The 25,623-nt window shown below is 43.5% G+C and overlaps 1 protein-coding gene across 6 annotated transcripts in view; it reads right to left on the reverse strand.

Moving 5' to 3' along the window:
- Nucleotides 1-25,623, reverse strand: part of LMTK3 (lemur tyrosine kinase 3) — a 94,723-nt gene that overhangs the window by 20,531 nt on the left and 48,569 nt on the right. For all 6 annotated transcript variants that reach the window (XM_069742693.1, XM_069742696.1, XM_069742694.1 and 3 more), the window contains 5 exons: nt 18,186-18,334; nt 15,306-15,390; nt 13,864-13,985; nt 9,839-9,988; nt 5,960-8,997 (listed from right to left, as the gene is read on the reverse strand). In XM_069742693.1, the coding sequence (XP_069598794.1) occupies nt 5,960-8,997; nt 9,839-9,988; nt 13,864-13,985; nt 15,306-15,390; nt 18,186-18,334 (3,544 nt within the window). The remainder of the gene's footprint in view (nt 1-5,959; nt 8,998-9,838; nt 9,989-13,863; nt 13,986-15,305; nt 15,391-18,185; nt 18,335-25,623) is intronic.

Here is a 25,623-nt window from a genome sequence, read left to right on the forward strand (position 1 = left end):
GCACTTCTTCCTAGGTCTGGGTCTAGGGTCTGGGGCAGTAGCGTAGCTACTGGGGGGGCAGAGGGGGCCATTGCCCCGGGCCCAGTCACCTGAAGGGGCCCACCAGGAGATCCACTGCCGAGTCTGAGGTGTCAGGGAGAGAGCAGCACAATGCCGGCTGCAGAGCCCCCCTCCGTGCAGAGTGCGATGTGGTCTCACCCGAGGAGTCTCTTCCTGGCGGCAGCAGCTGCAGTTACTTTCTGGCTGTGCTTGGTTTGGCTGAGGCACGCTGGGTCCTAGTGCCCTCCTTGCATCTATCTGGACACTTCCTGGTTCTCCTCACTGCCTGAAAACTTCATCAGTAAGTGGGGATGGAGTTTATTAGAGTAATTTGGTTTAGGCATATCATGGTCACTGTGGGGGTGAATGTGAGAGGATGGTGGTATTGTAGGGGCTGAAGTGGGAGAGGAGGACAGGGCACTGTGGGGTAAATGTGAAACGATGGGGGTTATTGTAGGTGCGCAGGGGGACAGGGCACTGTGGGGATAAATGAGAGAGGGTGGTGGTATAGTGGGAGGGAGACAGAGCACTGTGGGGGTGAATGGGAGAGTTTGAGGGTATTATGAGGGCTGACACAGGTGAGGGGGCACTGGGGGGCTGATTATTATTATACTGTTTAATGTTATGAGATATTCACTCTATCATATGTGAGGGTACGTGTCCTCGAGGTGTATTGGCAGCGATTTGGACGCGGCAGATACCCTGCTCCGCCTAAAGCGCTGCCCCCTGTGGTACGCGCGGTGATTCCGCATATATTCATTGAACACAGGTGGAATCACCGCATCCTATTCATAGACTGTTTTATTTATCGTGTGGAGACGGAGCATCTCCACAAGATCAATAGACATGCTGCTGTCTAGAAAGACGTGCCACATGTCCGGTTACGCAGGTCTGCCACCTGCGTCTATGTACACATAGTGGAGATGGGATTTCATAAAATCCCCTCCACTATACTGTAACATCTAGAAGCTGCGGTTTCGATGCTGTGGATGTACACAGCGTCCATTCCCCAGCAAAACCCAAGCAATACGCCCCTTGGCAACATACCCTAATAGTTGCTGTCTTGGGGGCTGGAGATGGGGAGGTCGGGGGGTTTTTATTATTGCAAGCTGGGTCTTTTATAAGTATTAGTGAAACAAGCATAGCAAAGAAGGTTAATATTACTATAACAAGGTTAAGTATTAAAATAAGGGCGCAGACAGACACTGTATAATTCATGCGACGAGCGCATTGCGATCCTCGGACTGGCCCTGACACCTCTCCTGACAGTGTGATAGATTACTATGCAACTGTCAACCTCAGGTCAGGAGAGCCGACGGTCAGTCCGAGGATTGCTATGCGATCCTCACATGAGAAATACGTCCGTCTGTCTGCCCCCTAACAAGTATAACAATACAGTAACCACGGGCTGCATTCTATGTTATAAGAATACATTGCTTATAATTAAATTATTAAAGGGAACCTGTCACCCCCCCCCCCCCAGGCATATTAAGTTAATACAGCCAGCCACCTTCAGTAGCACTAAGGCTGCATTCTGTGAAGGTGGCTCTTATGTTTTTGTTCCCTAATAACGCTGAAATATTCACTTTTATAAATTGCGTGCCATACCTGTATTGAGTCTGGGGGGTACATCTTTTGTCCCCGGACACAACCGCCTCCCAGCCGTCCATCATGCCACCGGGCACCGATGCCTGGGCTCTCACTTTTCGGGCATGCGCCGTATGCGCTGCCCTGGAACTCCCATCAGCTGATGTACTGATATCGCGCCTGTGTGTAGCGGAGGCCCGAGATCCCGCCCCGCAGTGTGTTATGATTTATTCACACTGCGGGGCTGGGAATCTGGCGCTGTGCGCAGGTGCGATCTACTTAGATCACTTGATATAAGTTCCAGGGCAGCGCGCACTGCGCATGCTCGAGAAATAATTGCAGAGCGCCGGTGACGGCACAAGACAGAAAGGAGGCGGTGCTCGGTGGGATGATGAACGGCTGCGAGGCGGCTGAGTCAGGGAGAGAAAACGTACCCCCCGGACTCAATACAGGTATGGCACACAATTTATAAAAGTGAATATTTCAGCGTTATTAGGGATCAAAAACATAAGAGCCACCTTCACAGAATGCAGCCATAGTGCTGAAGAAGGTGGCTCTTTTACCTTAATAGGCCCTGGGGGGGTGACAGGTTCCCTTTAAGTTATTAAAGGCTTGGGATAATTGTCTGCAGTCACTCTAGAGACTGCCAAATCATGATAGGGTGCACCTGCCGTCATGAGACCCCAAGACCACTGGTGTGATCAGGGCTCATGCGACCACGTTTGCTATTTGCACGTGTTGACTAGACAAGTTTGACTTCTCTCAATAGAAGAAAATCGTCACATGACCTCCTGCTCTCATCAGCGATGCTGGGGCCATTATTACTGTACACAGGGGGACTCCTAAATATTAAGTAGGCACTTACGTAGCATTGAAGCCTAACTACTGGGTGGCAGATAGTGCTGTACCGGCTGTCAGTCAGTCCCGGGGCATCAGTTACAGTCGCCGCTCTCTATGCACAGAGCGGTGACTGAAAAATGTGGAAGTAATAGTATACACAGATGGGAAAAGTGAATGGCTCCACCGGAAAGAACGTCCTCTGTAAGTCACCATCTATAACTGTACTGTGATCTCTCTATGTCATGCAGGACTGGTATCTACCACTATATGGTATTACCGTATGGTGGTAATATCAGTACTGGTTATTGTATAGAGATTTATTTTGTCTGTGGACACAGACAGAAAAGGGCCTATGTGCAAGAACAATATATGGGCCCTTTGCAGCCCAAGAACTTCTAAAAATACAAAATTGCACCTTATTTAGAGGTAGAAAAGGCCCCCCTTAACTCTTGGGCCCATGTGCTGCCGCATAGTTTGCACTAATGATATGTCCGCCTGTTAGGGGCCCACTCACATGTTTCGCCCCCCCTGAGCTGAACCCCTAGCTACGCCTCTGGGGGGGATGCCTGTATCCATCTCAAGAAAGCAGGGGAGAGCATGAAAAGGTAGGTTGATAAGCATCATCAGCAAGGTTGCAAACTCAGAGTGGGGGACAAAGTTTGGGTGTCCACTAAGAATCTCAAGATTAAGGTACTATCTCCTAAGCTTACACTCAGTTTTATAGAACCATTTCCCATTATTAAGATTGTCAATAAGGTGGTTTTATTGGTAGGTCTGCCTTCTTCTATGTGGGTTACCAATGTTTTTTACAAGACATTATTAAAGAATGTGGTTACTCTGCTTGTGACCCAGGATCTTCCTCCTCCTATTCTGGTAGACAATACTAAAGAATTTGAGATAGAAATTATTTTGGACTCATAGAGTTCAGAACTCCATTCAGTATTTGATTCATTGGAAGGGGTACAGTCCTGAGGAGAGGTCCTGGCTTTTGAGAGGTAATATACATGCCAATTGTCTCATCGCTGAGTTCCATAAGAGGTTTCCGAACAAGGTGGGTGGTGAGAGTTCGGAGGTCTCTCCTAGGTATATGGATCTATTAGAAATTGTGGTTCTGTGCACCCACCTGGGAATGGTTCAGGTTTGGTGCTACGCTACTCCTGTCACAAGCTCTGCCATTGTCCAGACCCTGAAGGCAGAGCTACCACATGTGCAGGGAAATTGTTCCGGGCTATTTAATCCTGCTTCTTGCTCAAGCCTTTGCTGTTTATTGCAGTTCCTATATGCTTTGGAGGTGAGCGGTGTTGGTAGCTTTTTTTTCAGGGTTTCCTTTTCAGGGTCTTCCCCTTGCTTCTTTGTGCTACACTCCCAGGGGTTCTTGCCGAGGTACCCACCTGGTTCTTGACTAGGCACAAACAGTGTTACCAGACGCCAGCTGTCAGGCAACAGTGGGCCTGGGAAGGGCTCTGCCAAAGTCCATCTTTGGGGAGCTGGGTGAAGAGTAAACCAGCCCCTCAAGGGCCCGCCTAGCTGGGCAGCTTGTGCCAAGAGAATCTGTGGCAGCGCCTTTGCTGGTTTGGTGCCAGTCTTGCTGGGTCTCTCTGCGTAGCGCATAACAAGTACATCTGTGAATTCATTGATGGTATCATCAATGAAATGTAACTCTCTGACAACAGCAGTGCTCATGAAGCCCCACATAAAGATAGTGCCACCATCATGGTTCACTGTAGCCATTATACATTTAGAAAAATGAATTTAGAAGAATGTATGGTACCTACAGTGAAACATAGTGGTGCTGGTGTCCTTATGTGGGGATATATGAGGGCTGTTGGTGTCGGGAAGCTTTCACTGATGGTATCATGAATTCACAGATGTACTGCTGTATATTTAAAGAGAAGTTGCTACCATCCTTTCCAACATGACAATGATCCATAACACACATCTGTAGCATTTCTGAAGAAGAACAGAATGAAAATGATTCAGTGGCCAAGTGTCTCCTGATCTGAACCCATCCAAATGCCCAAGGGGAATTCTGAAGCCACAAATTAAGCATCACTCTACATCCAGCATCCAGCCTCTAAAAGAGGTCATTCTTGAAGAATGGAAAAAATAGGTGTATGTCATCAATTTGTTTATTCCATGCCTAAAATACTTGGTACTGTCCATAAAATTCATGGAGGTCATAGAAAATACTAGGTGTAGTAGTTTTTGATGCGGGTGTATTCATTTTTGCATTAACTAATTTGAGTAAAACTGAAGATTTTGTAATGAAAATTATATTATTAACCTTACTTTCATGTCATGGGTAAAAAAAATGTTCTTTGATACTCCATCTTGCCAAAATTTTGGAAAGGATTCTTGTGTTCCTAGAGATATGATTAAAATCTTACTTTTCAAAGGGGGGTGTACTCATTTATGCTGAGCACTGTATAATTGTTTTTGTAAACTCTTAAAAGAATATGTTATTGGTAAGGTTGAATCGCATTGCACTATTTTGTTACCTAAATTTATTACAGGCACATTGTACACACTACACATACTGGATGGAACATCTTATGAAACATTGAGAGTGTGTGGACTCCTTTACCAGAACACCATTTTCTCCCTGTGTAACTTTATAAAAAGTGGTAGCTCACTTTTGAGGGTTTGCTGTTGTACCGTTGTTATACATTTACACAACACCCCTATAACAAGGCCTGAGCACATATTAAAGGGAACCTGTCACCCCCAAAATCGAAGATGAGGTAAGCCCACCGGCATCAGGGGCTTATCTACAGCATTCTGTAATGCTGTAGATAAGCCCCCGATGTATCCTGAAATATGAGAAAAAGGTTAGATTATACTCACCCAGGGGTGGACCCGGTTCTGTTCTGGTCCGATGGGTGTCGCGGTCCGGTCCGGGGCCTCCTATCTTCTTACGATGACGTCCTCTTCTTGTCTTCAGGCTGCCTCTCTGACCTCTCCCGGCACCTGCGCACTGCAGTACTTTGCTCTGCCCTCAACAGGGTAGACAAAGTACGACTGCGCCAGAGCCGCAGCATGAAGACAAGAAGAGGACGTCATCGTAAGAAGATGGGTGGCCCCGGACCCGGACCTCGACACCAATCGGACCAGAACAGAACCGGGACCGCCCCTGTGTGAGTATAACCTCTTTATCTCATCTTTCAGGTTACATCGGGGGCTTATCCACAGCATTACAGAATGCTGTAGATAAGCCCCTGATGCCGGTGGGCTTAGCTCACCTTCGATTTTGGGGGTGACAGGTTCCCTTTAGAAAATGTTATTAAGAGCACTGCAAAGGAGGCACAAGTGCAAAATTCTTTTGGCTATTTCATTTATACTAAAGGATTTTTCACAGATTACTTAAGGATGGTCTATATTAAGTACTCTGAGTGCATAAGGGTGAACTATAGTAAATGGGTTGTTGGACTGATTCACTCATTTAAATCATAATTCCCACTTCAACTATTTAATTTCAATTATCAATTTGATTTACCTTTAATAGCTTCACTTCCACTATTTGCTGTAGAGCCAAAGTCTAGAAAGAGTTTTGAGGATTGACCTTCTGTGTGTTCCTCTGTTTGGTCAATAGGAGTCTCTTCTTGCTGCTTTAAACAGTTTTGGGGGGCCTGTTCTGATGACTGTTCATCAGAATCTCCATTGTTTTCATTTTCACATTCTTTTACTTCTTCCCCATCTTTTTCGGAGGGAGTCTCATCACAATCATTATAATTTACATCTTTGTTCACAATCAGTTCTGAGGTGTTACTAATTCCATTCGAAGATATGTCCTTGAGGATGTCATCTGTGATAGGTTTGCATTCTGGCTCATAGTTTTCAGATGATTCTTTGAAGAGAGGTTTATTATCTAACGTTCCTTTTACAACAGCATTTGATCTAGGTTCCATAGACCACAACTTCAAAACAGCTTGGTCTTTTAAGACACATGAGTTCACGGTCCCAGACTCAAATGTAGACAGTACATTCCTGGTTACATTTTCTCTCAAGGAGACTAGGAGCTGCTCTTTACAAACCTGAACTACGAAACCACTTTCTGGTTGTCTTTTCAGCATGTTTTCATTTGAATATTTTTGATCTATAACTGCTTGATATTTTTCATGTTTCTCCTGTATTACATCACTAGCATTGCTTTGAGAAGCTGGATTACTCAAGTCCTCCTCTGGAATTAAGTTGATCCCACCATTGCAATTCAACATTACATTTTCACTTTCCTCAATTACATCTTGAACATACACTGGATTATTATGGTTTTCCTTTAAATCCATTGCTTTTACAGGAAACTCTTCTGCTAGTTCCCTGACTTTTACATTATTTTCAATATCATGCTTTTTTGGATCTTCATCTTGAGTATTTTCAGCTTCCTCCACAGTTGATATGACAACTGATATTTCTTCACTGCAAACTCCATTGAGAGTTCCAACATCAGGTTTTGACCTAGAAACTCTATTATGTTTATCAGGTTCATTGTCATAGTCCGAAAAATATGCTGAATCTCTATGTGGTGTGGCCAGATTTAATGTTCTAAGGGAGCTGTCGTCTTCCGTAGGTGTTGCCTGTGGTTCAGAGAAGTCCTCTGTAAGAGTCAAGTCGCTAGTTGATTCTGATATAGGGGTCAAGGGTAACTTCAAATCTTTAAGACAAGTTTCTTCTTCTTCTTTTACTTCTTTGAAAATGAATTCTGGGGAAAATGTGTTTTCTGTATCGTACCCACTATCTCCAAACTTCTGACCAGGGGATGAGAAATGAGAAGCTGGACTACAAACATCTGATGAACTAGTGTTGGAGGGAATGTCTAGAGAATCAACAGAATCTAATGTTGCTCTAGATGCATGTGGTGATATTTCTGTTTGCAATGTGCTTTGGTTCACTGGGAATCTATTTAGTACATCTGAAACAATCTCTATTGTCTCTTCTTCGATGCTTTCTGCTAAGGTGGAAAGAGGTGGGATTTCAATTGGGACAATAACACTGCAATTGGCCATTGAGTTGGAAATTCCTAGGAAAGGAGAAGGAGGGTGGTTAGAAATACTCTTTTGCAAGGACTCGTAACTTTTTGCTTGACGATTACGATAGTCTTGAATGTCATAACTTTTAACAGCTGCTCCCATTAAAGGGTCATAAAATTCTTGGTGCTCTGCTGCGCAAAGACTGTCTCCAAAAGGACCAGCATAAAGGTCTCCATCACCAAAAGTTCTTGCAGGTATAGAGCACTCTGATAAGGAACCCTGTTCTACTTTTAGGGAGGAATCATCATCCAAGCCATAATGGTCTTGATGCATAGCAACGTGTGTGGTCCAATCAATTACAACATCTCCACGCAGCATTGCACAAGAGCATCTCTGTAGACTACCCAACACTCCTCTACTACACAGGGGACAGGAAGGCATGTTGCGATGACTGCTATTATCTGTACTGCTGCTACTACTCTCAGTGCTTTGATCTTCCATTAATGAAGGTTCACAATCCCAAGGAGAAGCACGGTCATCTAAAAACTCGGCCAAGGACTCGGGGTCTCCAGCAAGGGTCTCTCCAGCTCCTCGCTCTTCAAGCGTATCTGAGTCCCAGCTTCTTCTATGATCTTCTATATCTCTATAAACATTCAAAATTGAATCAGAAGAAAACACATCAGATAGCGAGGGCTCCATTAAAGAAGTCTCCTGTACCTGCCTTGATAAGTCTTTTTCTCCTGGACCACAGAAAGGATTTACATAACGAGGCAATTCTCTCCCTACTGTAATGAAAGGATTATTATTATTGGGTGTCCACCTATCGATAAGTTTAGGAACTTCATGCAAAATCAAGTGACCAGGAGGATCATCAGGACTGGTTTTGCCACTCTCGAGTGGGTCCCAGTCTGAGGAAAACAGTGGTTCCAGTGGTGAAAATGGGCTTTCAAGCGATAAGCGTTGTCGGAGTGATCTCTGCTCCTGCATGTCATACTTTCTTTCATAGATAGGACTTGGAGCACACACGGTACAGTCCACACCACTGCTCCTGTCTGTATGTTCTTCTAATCGTATATAATATTCACTGCTTACTGAAGGGCTACGAGCACTGATGACTGGGACAACACTTGGAGTCTCCAAGCTTTGGCGTGAATGTTGGTGGTTGGAATCATAGAAAGGATTAGCAGGCACTGTCAAATTCCCATTATTTGGTGCATAATCTTGACACTGAGATGTTGCTTTCCAGCGTCCTAATCTGGCCTTCTCCCACATGTACTCAAAATTGAGTCCACGACTGCTTTCTGTTACAGTTAAGATGTCATCCATGTCTGCATGAAAACCATCTCCACCACTAAAGTTATCTAGCAGTGGGAATGCGGAAATCTCGTCGGAGTGTCTTAGAGGACCCACTGAGGACTTCATTGGCTTAAGCGCATTCCAGCGCCACTCAAAGCTTTCCTCTGTCTGATTGGAGCATTCGTTTAGCAGGTAAGTGAGCTGCAGGTGAAGTTCTTCTACTGAAGGTCTTTGTTCAACAGACAGCCAGCAAGATTGCATCACCTCATACCTAAGGAGATAAGGATAAGTAAAATTAAATGGATTTGCAGAGTTTAGGAAAGTATTTCTTACAATGCACATTTTGGCACTTGAAGAAAAAGTGCATTCACATGATAAACGTTATGAAAACGGTAGTCCAGTTCAAACAAGTTACCACCTTTCTGTTAGGTGATAATTTGCTGATCAGGAGCTCTCCCATCGCTGGGACCTGCACTGATCGGCAGATCGAGGAACTTTTATCCCCAATACAAGATGGTGCAGCAGGTTGGACACCCGACCACGGCTCCATTAATTTTCTTAAGAGTGGACACTGAAAGTTGGAGGCCCCTGTGCAAGAACAGTATATGGGCTCTTTGCAGTCCAATAATTCATCAGATTGCACAATTCCTCCTGCTCCGGAGGTGGAAATGGGTCCCTTTACCTCTTAGGCCCCTGTGTGACTGCATAGTTTACAGCAATGATATGTCCAGCCCTGCATTCCCCATTGGGCTGAAGGAAAAAGATAGCGCAGACCCATGGGAAATTGAGGATAGGTTGGCTCCTACGGGGATAAAAAGTCCCCATTCTGCTGATCGCTGCTGGTCCCAAAGGTCCAACTTCCACCGATCAACAGGTTATCTCCCATCTTAGACATAGGGCACAACAGGTCAACACCTTTAAGAATCTTGTTTCATATACCAGTCTTGAACTGAAGGTTTTAACTATAATATATTGATCAGCACATTGTTGGTCAAGCACTTTTCTTGCTGCTTTTCAAAAGTGGTGAAAAGAGAATAGTTACAAATTGGCTTTATACATTTCCCCCATAATGTCTATGGGGTCTTGCGTTACTTGCTGAATTGTACCCTTACCAGTAATCAGAGTGGGGCAGCTTGAGTCGTGGTTTGGCCAGTTTCATCTGTTGTTCTTTGATTACAAATGCTAGGACCTCCTCATCTGATAGGTGGCGATATGGCTGACTTCCAAATTCAAAGAGTTCCCATATTGTTACTCCCAGAGACCTATTTTGGATTCAAGGTAAAGTTGTCATTAACTGCAGAAGAGTTTTCTGACCACAGAAATTTTCTAATTTTTTAAAAAGCTTTTTTTTATTAACTGTTACCTGTCAGCTGATTCATGTTGACCAAACCATGGGTAGCATGAATCAATGCCAGCACGATTGCAGTCAAGCATATTATTTTCTGAAACGCCCTAGCATTTTGGAGAAGATATGGTTAGAAGATCCTTCCAGAGACCATAATCGAAAACGAGACTAGTCTGTCACTGCCCCAACTGGCTTTCCCAGCATCACACAGGGTGATTGACAGGTCTCTCCCACAGGAAGAGACCTATCAATCACCTCTAGCAGCGCTGGAGATCCCGATCCAGGACTAGTCTGGTCTCCAGCCTTGGTCATTGGCTGAATCTTTTAACCATACTTTCTCTGAAATGCTGGAGTGTTTCATAGGAACGTATACTGTACCTGGCTGTCATCGTGCAGGCATCTGATTTATGCTTTTTAATGATTGAAAAAAAAACAATTAACCCTTTCATGACATGGCCATATTCCATTTTTTTGTTCCAAAAGCCATAACGTTTTATTTTTCCACCCCCATAACCATATGAGGGCTTGTTCTTTTGTGCGACAAGTTGCATTTTTGAACACCACTCATTTTATCATGTGACTCATAGGAGATCGGAAAAAAATTCCAAGTGAATTGAAATTGCAAAAAAGGGCAATTCCAAATGTTGTTTTTTTTTTGTTTTTACTTACCATGTTCACGAGACGGTAAAACTGACCTAGTAATATGATTCTCCAGGTCATTACGATTACACAAATTACCAAATATATGTACATCTTTTTATTTAGGGTGTGAAACAAATGTGGAAATTTGACAATTAATAATTGCTCGTCTCGCCTTTTTTCGAGACCCGTAACATTTTCCTTTTTCGGGATATGGAGCTGTCTGAAGGCTTATTATTTGAGCCTTGAGCGGATGTTTTTACTGATATCATTTTTCAGTATATACAGTGGGGCAAAAAAGTATTTAGTCAGTCAGCAATAGTGCAAGTTCCACCACTTAAAAAGATGAGAGGTGTCTGTAATTTACATCATAGGTAGACCTCAACTATGGGAGACAAACTGAGAAAAGAAAATCCAGAAAATCACATTGTCTGTTTTTTTAACATTTTATTTGCATATTATGGTGGAAAATAAGTATTTGGTCAGAAACAAACAATCAAGATTTCTGGCTCTCACAGACCAGTAACTTCTTCTTTAAGAGTCTCCTCTTTCCTCCACTCATTACCTGTAGTAATGGCACCTGTTTAAACTTGTTATCAGTATAAAAAGACACCTGTGCACACCCTCAAACAGTCTGACTCCAAACTCCACTATGGTGAAGACCAAAGAGCTGTCAAAGGACACCAGAAACAAAATTGTAGCCCTGCACCAGGCTGGGAAGACTGAATCTGCAATAGCCAACCAGCTTGGAGTGAAGAAATCAACAGTGGGAGCAATAATTAGAAAATGGAAGACATACAAGACCACTGATAATCTCCCTCGATCTGGGGCTCCATGCAAAATCCCACCCCGTGGGGTCAGAATGATCACAAGAACGGTGAGCAAAAATCCCAGAACCACGCGGGGGGACCTAGTGAATGAACTGCAGAGAGCTGGGACCAATGTAACAAGGCCTACCATAAGTAACACACTACGCCACCATGGACTCAGATCCTGCAGTGCCAGACGTGTCCCACTGCTTAAGCCAGTACATGTCCAGGCCCGTCTGAAGTTTGCTAGAGAGCATTTGGATGATCCAGAGGAGTTTTGGGAGAATGTCCTATGGTCTGATGAAACCAAACTGGAACTGTTTGGTAGAAACACAACTTGTCGTGTTTGGAGGAAAAAGAATACTGATTTGCATCCATCAAACACCATACCTACTGTAAAACATGGTGGTGGAAACATCATGCTTTGGGGCTGTTTCTCTGCAAAGGGGCCAGGACGACTGATCCGGGTACATGAAAGAATGAATGGGGCCTTGTATCGTGAGATTTTGAGTGCAAACCTCCTTCCATCAGCAAGGGCATTGAAGATGAAACGTGGATGGGTCTTTCAACATGACAATGATCCAAAGCACACCGCCAGGGCAACGAAGGAGTGGCTTCGTAAGAAGCATTTCAAGGTCCTGGAGTGGCCTAGCCAGTCTCCAGATCTCAACCCTATAGAAAACCTTTGGAGGGAGTTGAAAGTCCGTGTTGCCAAGCAAAAAGCCAAAAAGATCACTGCTCTAGAGGAGATCTGCATGGAGGAATGGGCCAACATACCAACAACAGTGTGTGGCAACGTTGTGAAGACTTACAGAAAACGTTTGACCTCTGTCATTGCCAACAAAGGATATATTACAAAGTATTGAGATGAAATTTTGTTTCTGACCAAATACTTATTTTCCACCATAATATGCAAATAAAATGTTAAAAAAACAGACAATGTGATTTTCTGGATTTTTTTTTCTCAGTTTGTCTCCCATAGTTGAGGTCTACCTATGATGTAAATTACAGACGCCTCTTATCTTTTTAAGTGGTGGAACTTGCACTATTGCTGACTGACTAAATACTTTTTTGCCCCACTGTACAAGTCTTTTATTACAATGTTGCGGCGACCAAAAAAATGAAATTCTGGCATTTAGATTTTCGTTCCTGTTACCCCATTTATTGATTGGATTAATTTATTTTATGTTTTGATAGACTGGACTTCTATGAATGCTGCAATACCAAACATGTGAATTTTTTAATGTCTTTATTTGTAATGTGGCAATTTGGGATGATATGAACTTTTGTATTTTTTTCATATTTTTAAAAACCATATGTCATGAAGTGGTAAAAAAATTGTAAAAAATATAATAGCTTGAATTGATCCCACCCCCTTGTATCCCATTCTCCCCACTAAAAAATGTAAATGCCTAAACAGGTGATTTTCAGTCATGTTATATCTCCCCAAAATGGCATAAAAAGCAGTCAAAGTGTTGCAGTACCCTGACAGGATATCGATAAAAACATTGGCTCACCGAAAAAAAAAAAAGACTTCACACAGCTCCGTGGATCGAAGAAGCTTGACTTACCAATTTTCAATTTTTCTTTTTCACCACTAAAATATAGGCAAGTATTGTTTCGACCTAATCAGATTGATGACGTTGATGGGTCACTTTTGAACATCGTAAAACAGTACCTCAAAAACAATGGCGGAATTGCATTTTTCTCACAATTTCACACCACTTGGATTTTTTATCTGTTTTTTCAGGAAAAATAAATGGTGTCAATCAAAACTACATCTAGAGCCTTGTACAACTATGTTGATGGAAAAATAACAAAAGTTATGTCTCTTGAAAGAAGGGGAACAAAAGACAAAGTACAAAAATGAAAAATTGCCAAGTCATCAAGGGATATATAAACACGGAATAGAAATGTAAAGTACTGCCCTGTACACAATAGGAATCAATTAAATAGGTTCTATAGGGTTATTAATAATATAGGCCATTCATTAGTCTTACCATTCATACACCTCCCTGCATGACATGGTGTTATAATGCAGTTTTTTATTACCCTTAGATGTTGGCCAAAGTTGGCATTTTGACATGTTCGGCGTCATCAAGCGCAAGACCTATGATCACCGCACGTATTCATGCCTTTGATTAATAATGGCTGTTTATTCCTAACAACATACAGAAAATGAAGACATTTCTGGGCCATTCGGTTCACGGAGTAACGATAAATATGTATGTTCTGACGAGCTGCACTAAATAATGCATCCGGAACAGATCAGCTGTCTACGAATGAAACAAAAGAAGAAATCTAGGTCAGAATAAAAGGGTTGATGAGGAGGAAAGAGACTCACCAGACATTGCTTTCCTTGCTTTGGTCTACCACTACTAAGTTTCCATGAACTTCATCTAAAAGTTCTGGAGCGACCCAGCGTAATGGGATCCAGAGACGATCCGGGGTGATGTAGTAGTCCTCCTGCAGGCATACAAAATAACAGCCTTGTTAAGAAGAAGACAAAGCAACACTCACCATTCCTTTAAATTAGAAACACACTAGAAATTGCTGGAAATGTCCACTCAACCAGTCATTTCCATCCATTTCCAGACCAGGAGGTAAAGACCAATGGGGATGAGATAAGCGTCAGGACAGGAACTGTGAAAGATCGGTGCACAAATAATTTTTTTTTTTCATTTTAACTGGTCTGAATCCTTTTAAAGAGGTTGTCCCATTTCTGAAAATCCTGATCCCAGGGCGCATTTTTTTTTTTAAAAAACTATCTTTACTCACCATCCCAGGGTCCATCACTATGTCTACGCTGATGCTCCCAGGGTCTCTCATTAGCTGCAGTGATGGTAGCACATCAGCAGTGGGGGATATAATAAGTGAAGTCATTAGCACAAAGCGGTGCATTTCATCTACATGGGCAGCGCCGCTGAGCTCAGTTATTGGCTGTAGCACTAGAGATGCAACCTTGACGCTGCACCCAAGTATAGACACCGAGAGCATCGTGGAGGGTCAGCATGGTTCCGGGGAAGGCCAGTAGAGCATACTTTTTATTTTTTCTGAAAATGCCCCATGGGAACCAGAATGTTTTGAAATGATACAGTCCCTTTAAGTATGAAAAAGGAGGAAATTATACAATAGAGATGGCATCAAAGGCATAAGACCAGACTATGCCCCAAGCTTATCGCCTTGTTCTGTAAAAGCTGCATGCGTGTTACCACATACTACAGTTTGCTACCCCTGAAGAAGCCTTAGTACTCAGTGATTTTACTACCCCTGAAGAAGCCTTAGTACTCAGTGATTTTACTACCCCTGAAGAAGCCTTAGTACTCAGTGATTTTACTACCCCTGAAGAAGCCTTAGTACTCAGTGATTTTACTACCCCTGAAGAAGCCTTAGTACTCAGTGATTTTACTACCCCTGAAGAAGCCTTAGTACTCAGTGATTTTACTACCCCTGAAGAAGCCTTAGTACTCAGTGATTTTACTACCCCTGAAGAAGCCTTAGTACTCAGTGATTTTACTACCCCTGAAGAAGCCTTAGTACTCAGTGATTTTACTACCCCTGAAGAAGCCATAATACTCAGTGATAAACATTGAGCATAGTATGACCACCCGCTTCCCAGCTGGTCCATATTGGTATATTATGTTTATCTACATTGGCTTGATGTCTTTTTTTTTTTACATAGTATTACCATATCTTTTGTCCTTTTCTCCACTACCGAAACACAACAACAAGAGCTTATTCTCTCATCCTTGTACTTTTCTCACTACCATTGAAATTTCCACTGACCTTATAATTGTTGTGAGATATGCCATAGTCCCCAATTCTGACGGTGAGGTCGGAGGTGAGAAGACAGTTTCTTAGAGCAAGATCGCTATGTAGAAAAAGACAACAAAAATAGAATCAATTTTTAAAAAATGAAACAAAAATATTATCAAGAGAATTTAGCAGTTATATGCTGTATCTTTCATGGATTAATTCATGCTGGATGAAAAACAGGAGAACCTTCTAGATATTAATACTTTTTATAATACAATAACATCTGCATATTGGAGTCGCTCTCTGTGAGCAGAAGTTTGACGGTAACAGGTAAGTAATAAGGTGTTTTCATGTCAGTCTTGATGAGTGAGCAGGGTGGAGTGTGAAGCGCATGATTCATTATGAGGCGTGTGCCTCTTAAAATTGACTTTTCACAAAATTTTTCATGGTAGTGGCTGCAAAACAGAATAAAAGTTGTTTTGTTTTTTTTGTTTTGGCACTTTGTTGTGGAGATCTTAGCAATCAAGGCATTTTTCACCTAATAAGGTCCTTGTGGGAAAAAGTCTACGTTTAGCTGTGTCACATTGAAAATCTCATCTCCTATCACGCTCACCTCTGCTGTACTGTCCATCCTCCCATACTATCTTTCCGGTGAGGTGAGGAGTCACACTTATGTCTGTTTTGCTCAATGCAACTTTTGAGCACAGGAGACATAACTGTGATTACTGACACAGCTCTGGACCGGCAGTGTGGAAGAAAGTGCAGTACAGCAGAGCTAACAGTGCAAAGAAAGAATGAGAGACAATAGAAGGATTTGTAATGTGACACAGCTAAATTCAGCTGTGCTGTACCTTCAACCACAAGGACCTTATCTGAAAGGTGTATCTTCTGTGTTCTAATCTCCCATCACTTTGTAATCATGAGACGGTTAGACCAAGAAAACACAGCTGCATCCTTACATCTCACACACTGAGAAACCTAAGTTATTGAGTGGACTTTAACTTTTTCTGTAGTGTTACTGCCAGATTATAATTGGGTAACTCATAGAGAGAGATAAAGTACACGCACCAAGTGAAAACTATCTAATAACACCCATTTGAACTTAAAAAAAAATAGGTTCTTAATATTATTGCTAATTTTTCCTCAACAAAGAAGTGAAATTAAAAAAACCAACAACATTTTATTCCGCTCTACAGCAACTATAAAATCATTACATTACTAGGAGTGCTGAGTTAAGAAGAGGCTGCTCACACTGCTATTCACCCAGTCTATCTGATCTAATACTGGAAATATCATGGATGCTGAGGTAAGAAGAGGCTGCTCACACTGCTGTCCACCCTGTCTATCTGATCTAATACTGGAGATATCAAGGGTGCTGAGGTAAGAAGAAGCTGCTCACACTGCTGTGCACCCTGTCTATCAGGCCTAATACTCGAGATATCAGGGGTGCTGAGGTAACAGGCTGGTCACACTGCTGTCCACCCTGTCTATCTGATCTAATACTGGAGATGCTAGGGGTGCTGAGGTAAGAAGGGACTGCTCAAACTGCTGTCCATACTGTGCGTCTGGTCTAATACTGAAGATTCCAGAGTTGTTGAGGTAAGAAAGTGCTCACAATGCTGTCAACTCTGTCTTTATGAATGTTGAGCAGCTTCTGTAACATAGAGATTGATTGACAGTATGTAGCAAGAATAGGCAGATCAATTATCTGTCCATCCTGTCTGTCGTAGAAAAAAAAAAAAAAATCGATAAAGGCATCTATGGAGATCCTTATGATAAAGCATCTTGTGGACAGATAACACCAAGATAGAGCTTTTTGGTAAAGCACATTATTCTACTGTTTACCAAAAACAGAATGAGGTCTCCAAAGAAAGAACACAATGCATACAGTCAAATATGGTGGAGATTAAAATTGTTTAGGGTTTGTTTTGCTGCCTCTGGCACTGGGTGCCTTTACTGTATACAAGACATCATGCAATCTGAAGATTACCAACAGATTTTGGATTGCAATGTGGTGCCCAGAGTCAGAAAACTGGGTTTGCATCCTAGGTCATGGGTTTTTCAGCAGGACAATGAACCCAACGTACTTCAAGAAATACCCAGAAATGGATGGAAACAAAGCAATGGAGAGTTCTGAAGTGGCAGCAATGAGTCCTGATCTAAATTTCATTGAACACCCATGGAGAGATTTTAAAGGGAACCTGTCAACCCAAAAATCGAAGATGAGCTGCGGCCACCGGCATCAGGGGCTTATCTACAGTATTCTGTAATGCTGTTGATAAGCCCCTGATGTATTCTGAAAGATGAGAAAAAGAGGTCATATTATACTCACCTGGGTAGGAGGTTCGATCTGATGGGCATCGCGGTCTGGTCCAGGGCCTCCCATCTTCTTACAATGACGTCCTCTTCATGTCTTCATGCCGCAGCTCCAGCGCAGGCATACTTTGTCTGCCCTGTTGAGGGCAGAGCAAAGTACTGCAGTGCGCAGGCGCCGGGAAGGTCAGAGGGGCCCGGCGCCTGCGCACTGCAGTACTTTGCTCTGCCCTCAATAGGGCAGACAAAGTACACCTGCGCTGGAGCTGCAGCGTGAAGTTTGAGGGTGCCAAAATTATGTCCGGCCTATTGATGGTGTTTTGTGTGAAATTACAGTATGTCCAATTTGCCTTTTTTTCTCAGTTTTTTTTTGTGTTGTTCCAATACACACAAATGAAATACACATGTGTATATCATAACATGTAGTTGCAATAATTTTCTGGGAGAAATACTTCATTTTCTGGAACAATTTCAAAGGTGCCAACAATTTTGGCCATGACTATGTATATTATATTATTTTGCAAAATGCTCCAATAGTTAAAAAGTTAAGTCTATTAAAAAAAAAGCCTTATTATCAGAGCACAAAATATACTGTACCTGTGTATATAATTGGTTTTATGGAGGTGCATAAGTCCAAGCGTTATCTCATATGCCATTCTCTGCAGGGTTGCAAGATCACATGTTAAGAGGTCAGGTGTCATGCCATCTGCCTTCCGTTGTGCTCGGAGATACCTTTTCAGATCTCCCTACAAAAAAAGAGATGTCAGTGTTGAATGTTTTGAATATCAGGGCACAAAGCTGTAGAGCAGCAGGATCTACAAGGAAATATTATGTCCAGAATGACTTTAATCTAACGTTGAGCCGACTGTCAGTCAGTACTTGGGTGTGGTTACAGCTGCCACTCTTTATATACTGAGAGGTGACTGAAATGGAGATGGCTCCACCCCCATGAATGAACAACCATCGCTGCTGGGGGGAAATAAAGTTAATTTCCCTCCGGCAGCGGGGCTCTCAGTGCAGGTGCTGCATGGTGTCAGAACCTCCATATCTGCAGGTTAATAGCGTTATTGTCATGGGAGTGTCAGAGGCTTTGGACAGTCGCACAGCATTTGGCTGCAGAAGATCTCTGCGGTTGGCTTTCCCTTCTTAGTCTTCCTGACTCTTGGACCCAGGGGCAACCTCTCCCCGGCTCTAATTGACAACCCTGGACTGGGTGTTTATAGACTTCCTGTCTGCTTCTGGGAATCGCCTGTGATATTTCCATTTTCCTCTGTTGAGGCTTGGAACTATAGCAGTCGGCTATCTTCCTCTTTGGTGTTGCTGGAGGACGTCTGTGTTACATCTCTGAGTCTACTCAATATAAGTGTTCCCTTTGTTTGTCAATGCCAGCTGTCTTTAGGTGTAGTGGAGATTGGCAAGTGCCCCATCCTTCCCTAAGCAGGGTTTATCGCAAGGGTCGGGCAGGAATTAGGATCCTGCTTGGCGATAGGTGCAGAACAGCTATAGGGATGTTTAGGGCAGACAGGGAGACTTAGATCTGCCTACCCCCTCCCCCTTCCCTAGTGTTGGGCTCCCTTCCCCTCATCCTTTCGTGTTGCACTTAGCCTTTCCTACACTGTGCATGACAGTTATTACATGACAGGTTCTCTTTAAGACTGAAGCGCCAAGCATCCTAAAATGTTCTTGTAGACACAATGGGGCAGATTACACCTGTCCAAAATAAATAGCCTAAAATGAGACCAGACAGAAACTGCAGCAAATTATCAGTGGTTCACTGTGACCAATTTGGCATCTATACCTGTAGCTAAATATGTTAGATTCCCTTGTCTTTCTAATGCCGCCTCTTGCCTAACTTACTTCACACCATTATTTAGTGTCAAAGTAATGATACAATTTCCAACACCATTTAAACTTTCCCAAAAAAATTTAAATAATGTCAAGAGAATAAAAAGTGTGTGTAATACATCATATACAGTGGGGCAAAAAAGTATTTAGTCAGTCAGCAATAGTGCAAGTTCCACCACTTAAAAAGATGAGAGGCGTCTGTAATTTACATCATAGGTAGACCTCAACTATGGGAGACAAACTGAGAAAAAAAAATCCAGAAAATCACATTGTCTGTTTTTTTAACATTTTATTTGCATATTATCATGGAAAATAAGTATTTGGTCAGAAACAAAATTTCATCTCAATACTTTGTAATATATCCTTTGTTGGCAATGACAGAGGTCAAACGTTTTCTGTAAGTCTTAACAAAGGTTGCCACACACTGTTGTTGGTATGTTGGCCCATTCCTCCATGCAGATCTCCTCTAGAGCAGTGATGTTTTTGGCTTTTCGCTTGGCAACACGGACTTTCAACTCCCTCCAAAGGTTTTCTATAGGGTTGAGATCTGGAGACTGGCTAGGCCACTCCAGGACCTTGAAATGCTTCTTACGAAGCCACTCCTTCGTTGCCCTGGTGGTGTGCTTTGGATCATTGTCATGTTGAAAGACCCAGCCACGTTTCATCTTCAATGCCCTTGCTGATGGAAGGAGGTTTGCACTCAAAATCTCACGATACATGGCCCCATTCATTCTTTCATGTACCCGGATCAGTCGTCCTGGCCCCTTTGCAGAGAAACAGCCCCAAAGCATGATGTTTCCACCACCATGCTTTACAGTAGGTATGGTGTTTGATGGATGCAACTCAGTATTCTTTTTCCTCCAAACACGACAAGTTGTGTTTCTACCAAACAGTTCCAGTTTGGTTTCATCAGACCATAGGACATTCTCCCAAAACTCCTCTGGATCATCCAAATGCTCTCTAGCAAACTTCAGACGGGCCCGGACATGTACTGGCTTAAGCAGTGGGACACGTATGGCACTGCAGGATCTGAGTCCATGGTGGCGTAGTGTGTTACTTATGGTAGGCCTTGTTACATTGGTCCCAGCTCTCTGCAGTTCATTCACTAGGTCCCCCCGCGTGGTTCTGGGATTTTTGCTCACCGTTCTTGTGATCATTCTGACCCCATGGGGTGGGATTTTGCGTGGAGCCCCAGATCGAGGGAGATTATCAGTGGTCTTGTATGTCTTCCATTTTCTAATTATTGCTCCCACTGTTGATTTCTTCACTCCAAGCTGGTTGGCTATTGCAGATTCAGTCTTCCCAGCCTGGTGCAGGGCTACAATTTTGTTTCTGGTGTCCTTTGACAGCTCTTTGGTCTTCACCATAGTGGAGTTTGGAGTCAGACTGTTTGAGGGTGTGCACAGGTGTGTTTTTATACTGATAACAAGTTTAAACAGGTGCCATTACTACAGGTAATGAGTGGAGGAAAGAGGAGACTCTTAAAGAAGAAGTTACAGGTCTGTGAGAGCCAGAAATCTTGATTGTTTGTTTCTGACCAAATACTTATTTTCCACCATAATATGCAAATAAAATGTTAAAAAACCAGACAATGTGATTTTCTGGATTTTTTTTTCTCAGTTTGTCTCCCATAATAGAGGTCTACCTATGATGTAAATTACAGACGCCTCTCATCTTTTTAAGTGGTGGAACTTGCACTATTGCTGACTGACTAAATACTTTTTTGCCCCACTGTATTTGGAATATGGCTGGTACGTTAGTTTCGCGCACTTTGCCTAGTAAGCATCTCCCTTCTTGGCCTTTTCTCCTCTTTATGTGCCGATTTATACCCTATGCAGTAAACATTCTGTATTTTAGAAAGTGTTCCCAGGACAATGTTATTCATTTTTTAATTTCAATAACTAAAAAATGGATTAGAAAAGTATAGTAGATAACAGATATGAGTAAATATAAAAAATACTTGCTAGAGATGAGCAAAAAGATTCGGTCTACACTGATCCGGCAATTCGGTTCTCCGTGGCTCCCGGTCTAGGCCAATGTTCATTACTGCACCGGCAATCCTCTGTGGCATCCTGGGCGCCTCTGCCACTTACTAAAGTCTCCGCGACATCTTGACATGCACCCTAGTAAGCAGCAGAGGCACCTAGGACATAGCATTACCGCTGCAGATAGGAGGACTGGCCTAGTCTGGCTTCCTTGGAGGACCCAATGAGACCCCAGATCAGGCTAGTCTGGATGTTTTTGCTCATCTCGAAAACATTCTTTATACCATTAATGACAGTAATGTCAATTTTTCTTGGGTAAACCATTCCATGGTGTCAAAGATAATATAGCGGTTAAAACCAATCAATTTTGGCTCCACAGGGACAATGATTATCGCTAACAGTTGTAAATGTATTTTGACTGTTACTCCGACTTTTTGAAAATATATCATACACCATATTTTCTATTAACTTTACCAGCTTCTCATAGAAACATCAATGGTAACAACAGTTCAAGAAATAATGAATACAAAACTGCATCTCATTAATCAGTGATTATTTGTATTATTACTTTTTGTACCTTTTAGACTTCTTTTTGTACTTTTCAATCATCATATTATACAGCACTGTGCACTTACAATTGCTCACTTTGCCTTTCTACTCAGATAATTCTCCTCTTTTCTCTGTGTAGAAACAGGAAGTCTCTTTCCCCTGCATGAATCATGCCCCTCTTCAACTCCTGATTCAGCTGTTCTGCTTCTCCCTCTGTCAGGGACTTTTGCAGTGACTCATGACTCGTGCAGGGGAAATTGACCTCCTTTTTCTACATAGAGCTTAGAAAGATTCAGCTAGTCAGTTTTTAATGATGTAATGTCATAGACCTAATGGAAATGGAAAGAATTTACTGGGCAAAATGAGCAATTGTAAGTACACAGTGCTATATAATATGATGAGTGCAATATAGTAAGAGGATAAGAACTTTGATGTGAGGGCTTCTTTAAATGAGCACAATCGACTGTATTCACATTATTCGGTGCTCGTATATCTGGCTCATTTCACAGGCTGACGAAAAATAATGGTGACAGAATGATCAGTAAAACGATCGTTCTGTCCCCATACAGTATCATGTTGTTGGCAGAACGTCATCGGTTATGGGTCATGGGTGCAGACAGCGATGATTTTCTATTGTTTTGTTTTGACCATTTTGTTTGTTCATTGGGTGATTGCTGACTTTTTAACACCTATAAACGCTCCTCTGCGCTGCCGGTATTATAGACTATGTATGCTACACATATTGTATGCTACAACCTAACTGCATGTTACAGACACAGCATGTGTGGCTCACACTCTCAATGCTATACACACACACTGTATGCTATAAACATGCTGCATGTAACACACACGCTTTATGCTACACACACTCCATGCTAGGTATGCACACAAACTCCATTGCACAAACAACCTGCATGCTACACACTGTGAGGGGTTGACTCACTCAGCTGCTTCCCAAGGTAGACACAGGAACGCTTCTTGTGGTAAATCACCTGCTGGTTTATTGTGGATCAGCATAAACCATAGCAGGGGTCAGCAAAGTAATCACGCCCTTTCTGCCGTCAGGGCAAAAAAAATGATAACATATAAAAAAAAGTCCTATTGTCTAAGGGATTCGCCCTCTCAGACCACTATGTGTCTTCAGCTCTGGTTTCAAATCACTGACACCTAGTAGCATAGCTACCGGGAAGGGGGGGCAGAGGGTGCGAGCACCTCGAGCTCTGAGCTATGAGGGGGCCCACCCGGAGCTACGCTGCTGTAACTGTACTGCCTTATACTACAGGATCTGCCTATGGGAGTGCTGCCTTATACTACAGGATCTGCCTATCGGAGTGCTGCCTTATACTACTGAATTCTCCTATGGGGGTGCTGCCTTATACTACTGGATTCTCCTATGGGGGTGCTGCCTTATACTACAGGATCTGCCTATGGGGGTGCTGCCTTATACTACAGGATCTGCCTATGGGGGTGCTGCCTTATACTACAGGATCTGCCTATGGGGGTGCTGCCTTATACTACAGGATCTGCTTATGGGGGTGCTGCCTTATACTACAGGATCTGCCTATGGGGGTGCTGCCTTACACTACAGGGTCTGCCTATCAGAGTGCTGCCTTATACTACAGGATCTGCCTATCGGAGTGCTGCCTTATACTACTGAATTCTCCTATGGGGTGCTGCCTTATACTACAGGATCTGCCTATGGGGTGATGCCTTATACTACAGGATCTGCCTATGGGGGTGCTCTATTTTATTACAGGGCCTGTCTATGGGGTGCTATCTTATACTACAAAGTCTGCCCATGGGGTGCTGCCTTGTGCTATAGAGTCTGCCTATGGGGAGTGAATTATACTATATTGAGGACTATCTGGTGCATTATACTATATGGAGGCCATCGTACAGTGTGGGGATTACAGTGAGGGGGCCATCGTACAGTGTGGGGATTACAGTGAAAGGGCCATTATATAGTGCTGGAGCCATCAAACTGTTTGGGGGCTACTAAGGGGTCAGTATACTGTGTGGGGGTGCATTACAGTCAATCGGGGGAGTAATAGGGACACATACGGCAGCAGTGGCTCAGTATTGGGGTATCAGGGGCAGTAATAGGGACACATACGGCAGCAGCGGCTCAGTATTGGGGTATCAGGGGCAGTAATAGGGACACATACAGCAGCAGCGGCTCAGTATTGTGGTATCAGGTGCAGTAATAGGCACACATACGGCAGCAGCGGCTCAGTATTGGGGTATCAGGTGCAGTAATAAGGACACATATGGCAGCAGTGGCTCAGTATTGGGGTATCAGGGGCAGTAATAGGGACACATACGGCAGCAGCGGCTCAGTATTGGGGTATCAGGTGCAGTAATAGGGACACATACGGCAGCAGCGGCTCAGTATTGTGGTATCAGGTGCAGTAATAGGCACACATACGGCAGCAGCGGCTCAGTATTGGGGTATCAGGAGTAGTAATAGGCACACATACGGCAGCAGCGGCTCAGTATTGGGGTATCAGGGGCAGTAATAGGCACACATATACGGCAGCAGTGGCTCAGTATTGGGGTATCAGGTGCAGTAATAGGGACACATACGGCAGCAGCGGCTCAGTATTGGGGTATCAGGGGCAGTAATAGGGACACATACGGCAGCAGCGGCTCAGTATTGGGGTATCAGGGGCAGTAATAGGGACACATACAGCAGCAGCGGCTCAGTATTGTGGTATCAGGTGCAGTAATAGGCACACATACGGCAGCAGCGGCTCAGTATTGGGGTATCAGGTGCAGTAATAGGGACACATACGGCAGCAGCGGCTCAGTATTGGGGTATCAGGAGTAGTAATAGGCACACATACGGCAGCAGCGGCTCAGTATTGGGGTATTAGGTGCAGTAATAGGCACACATACGGCAGCAGCAGCTCAGTATTGGGGTATCAGGGGCAGTAATAGGGTCACATACGGCAGCAGCGGCTCAGTATTGGGGTATCAGGGGCAGTAATAGGCACACATATGGCAGCAGCGGCTCAGTATTGGGGTATCAGGGGCAGTAATAGGGTCACATATGGCAGCAGCGGCTCAGTATTGGGGTATCAGGGGCAGTAATAGGGACACATACGGCAGCAGCGGCTCAGTATTGGGGTATCAGGGGCAGTAATAGGGTCACATATGGCAGCAGCGGCTCAGTATTGGGATATCAGGTGCAGTAATAAGGACACATATGGCAGCAGCGGCTCAGTATTGGGGTATCAGGTGCAGTAATAGGGTCACATACGGCAGCAGCGGCTCAGTATTGGGGTATTAGGTGCAGTAATAGGGACACATACAGCAGCAGCGGCTCAGTATTGGGGTATCAGGGGCAGTAATAGGGTCACATACGGCAGCAGCGGCTCAGTATTGGGGTATTAGGTGCAGTAATAGGGACACATACAGCAGCAGCAGCTCAGTATTGGGGTATCAGGGGCAGTAATATGGACACATACGGCAGCAGCGGCTCAGTATTGGGGTATCAGGTGCAGTAATAGGAACACATATGGCAGCAGCGGCTCAGTATTGGGGTATCAGGGGCAGTAATAGGGACACATACGGCAGCAGCGGCTCAGTATTGGGGTATCAGGTGCAGTAATAGGAACACATATGGCAGCAGCGGCTCAGTATTGGGGTATCAGGTG

This window comes from Ranitomeya imitator, chromosome 10 (genome assembly GCF_032444005.1).
Source record: "Ranitomeya imitator isolate aRanImi1 chromosome 10, aRanImi1.pri, whole genome shotgun sequence".
NCBI classification, from domain to species: Eukaryota; Metazoa; Chordata; class Amphibia; order Anura; family Dendrobatidae; genus Ranitomeya; species Ranitomeya imitator.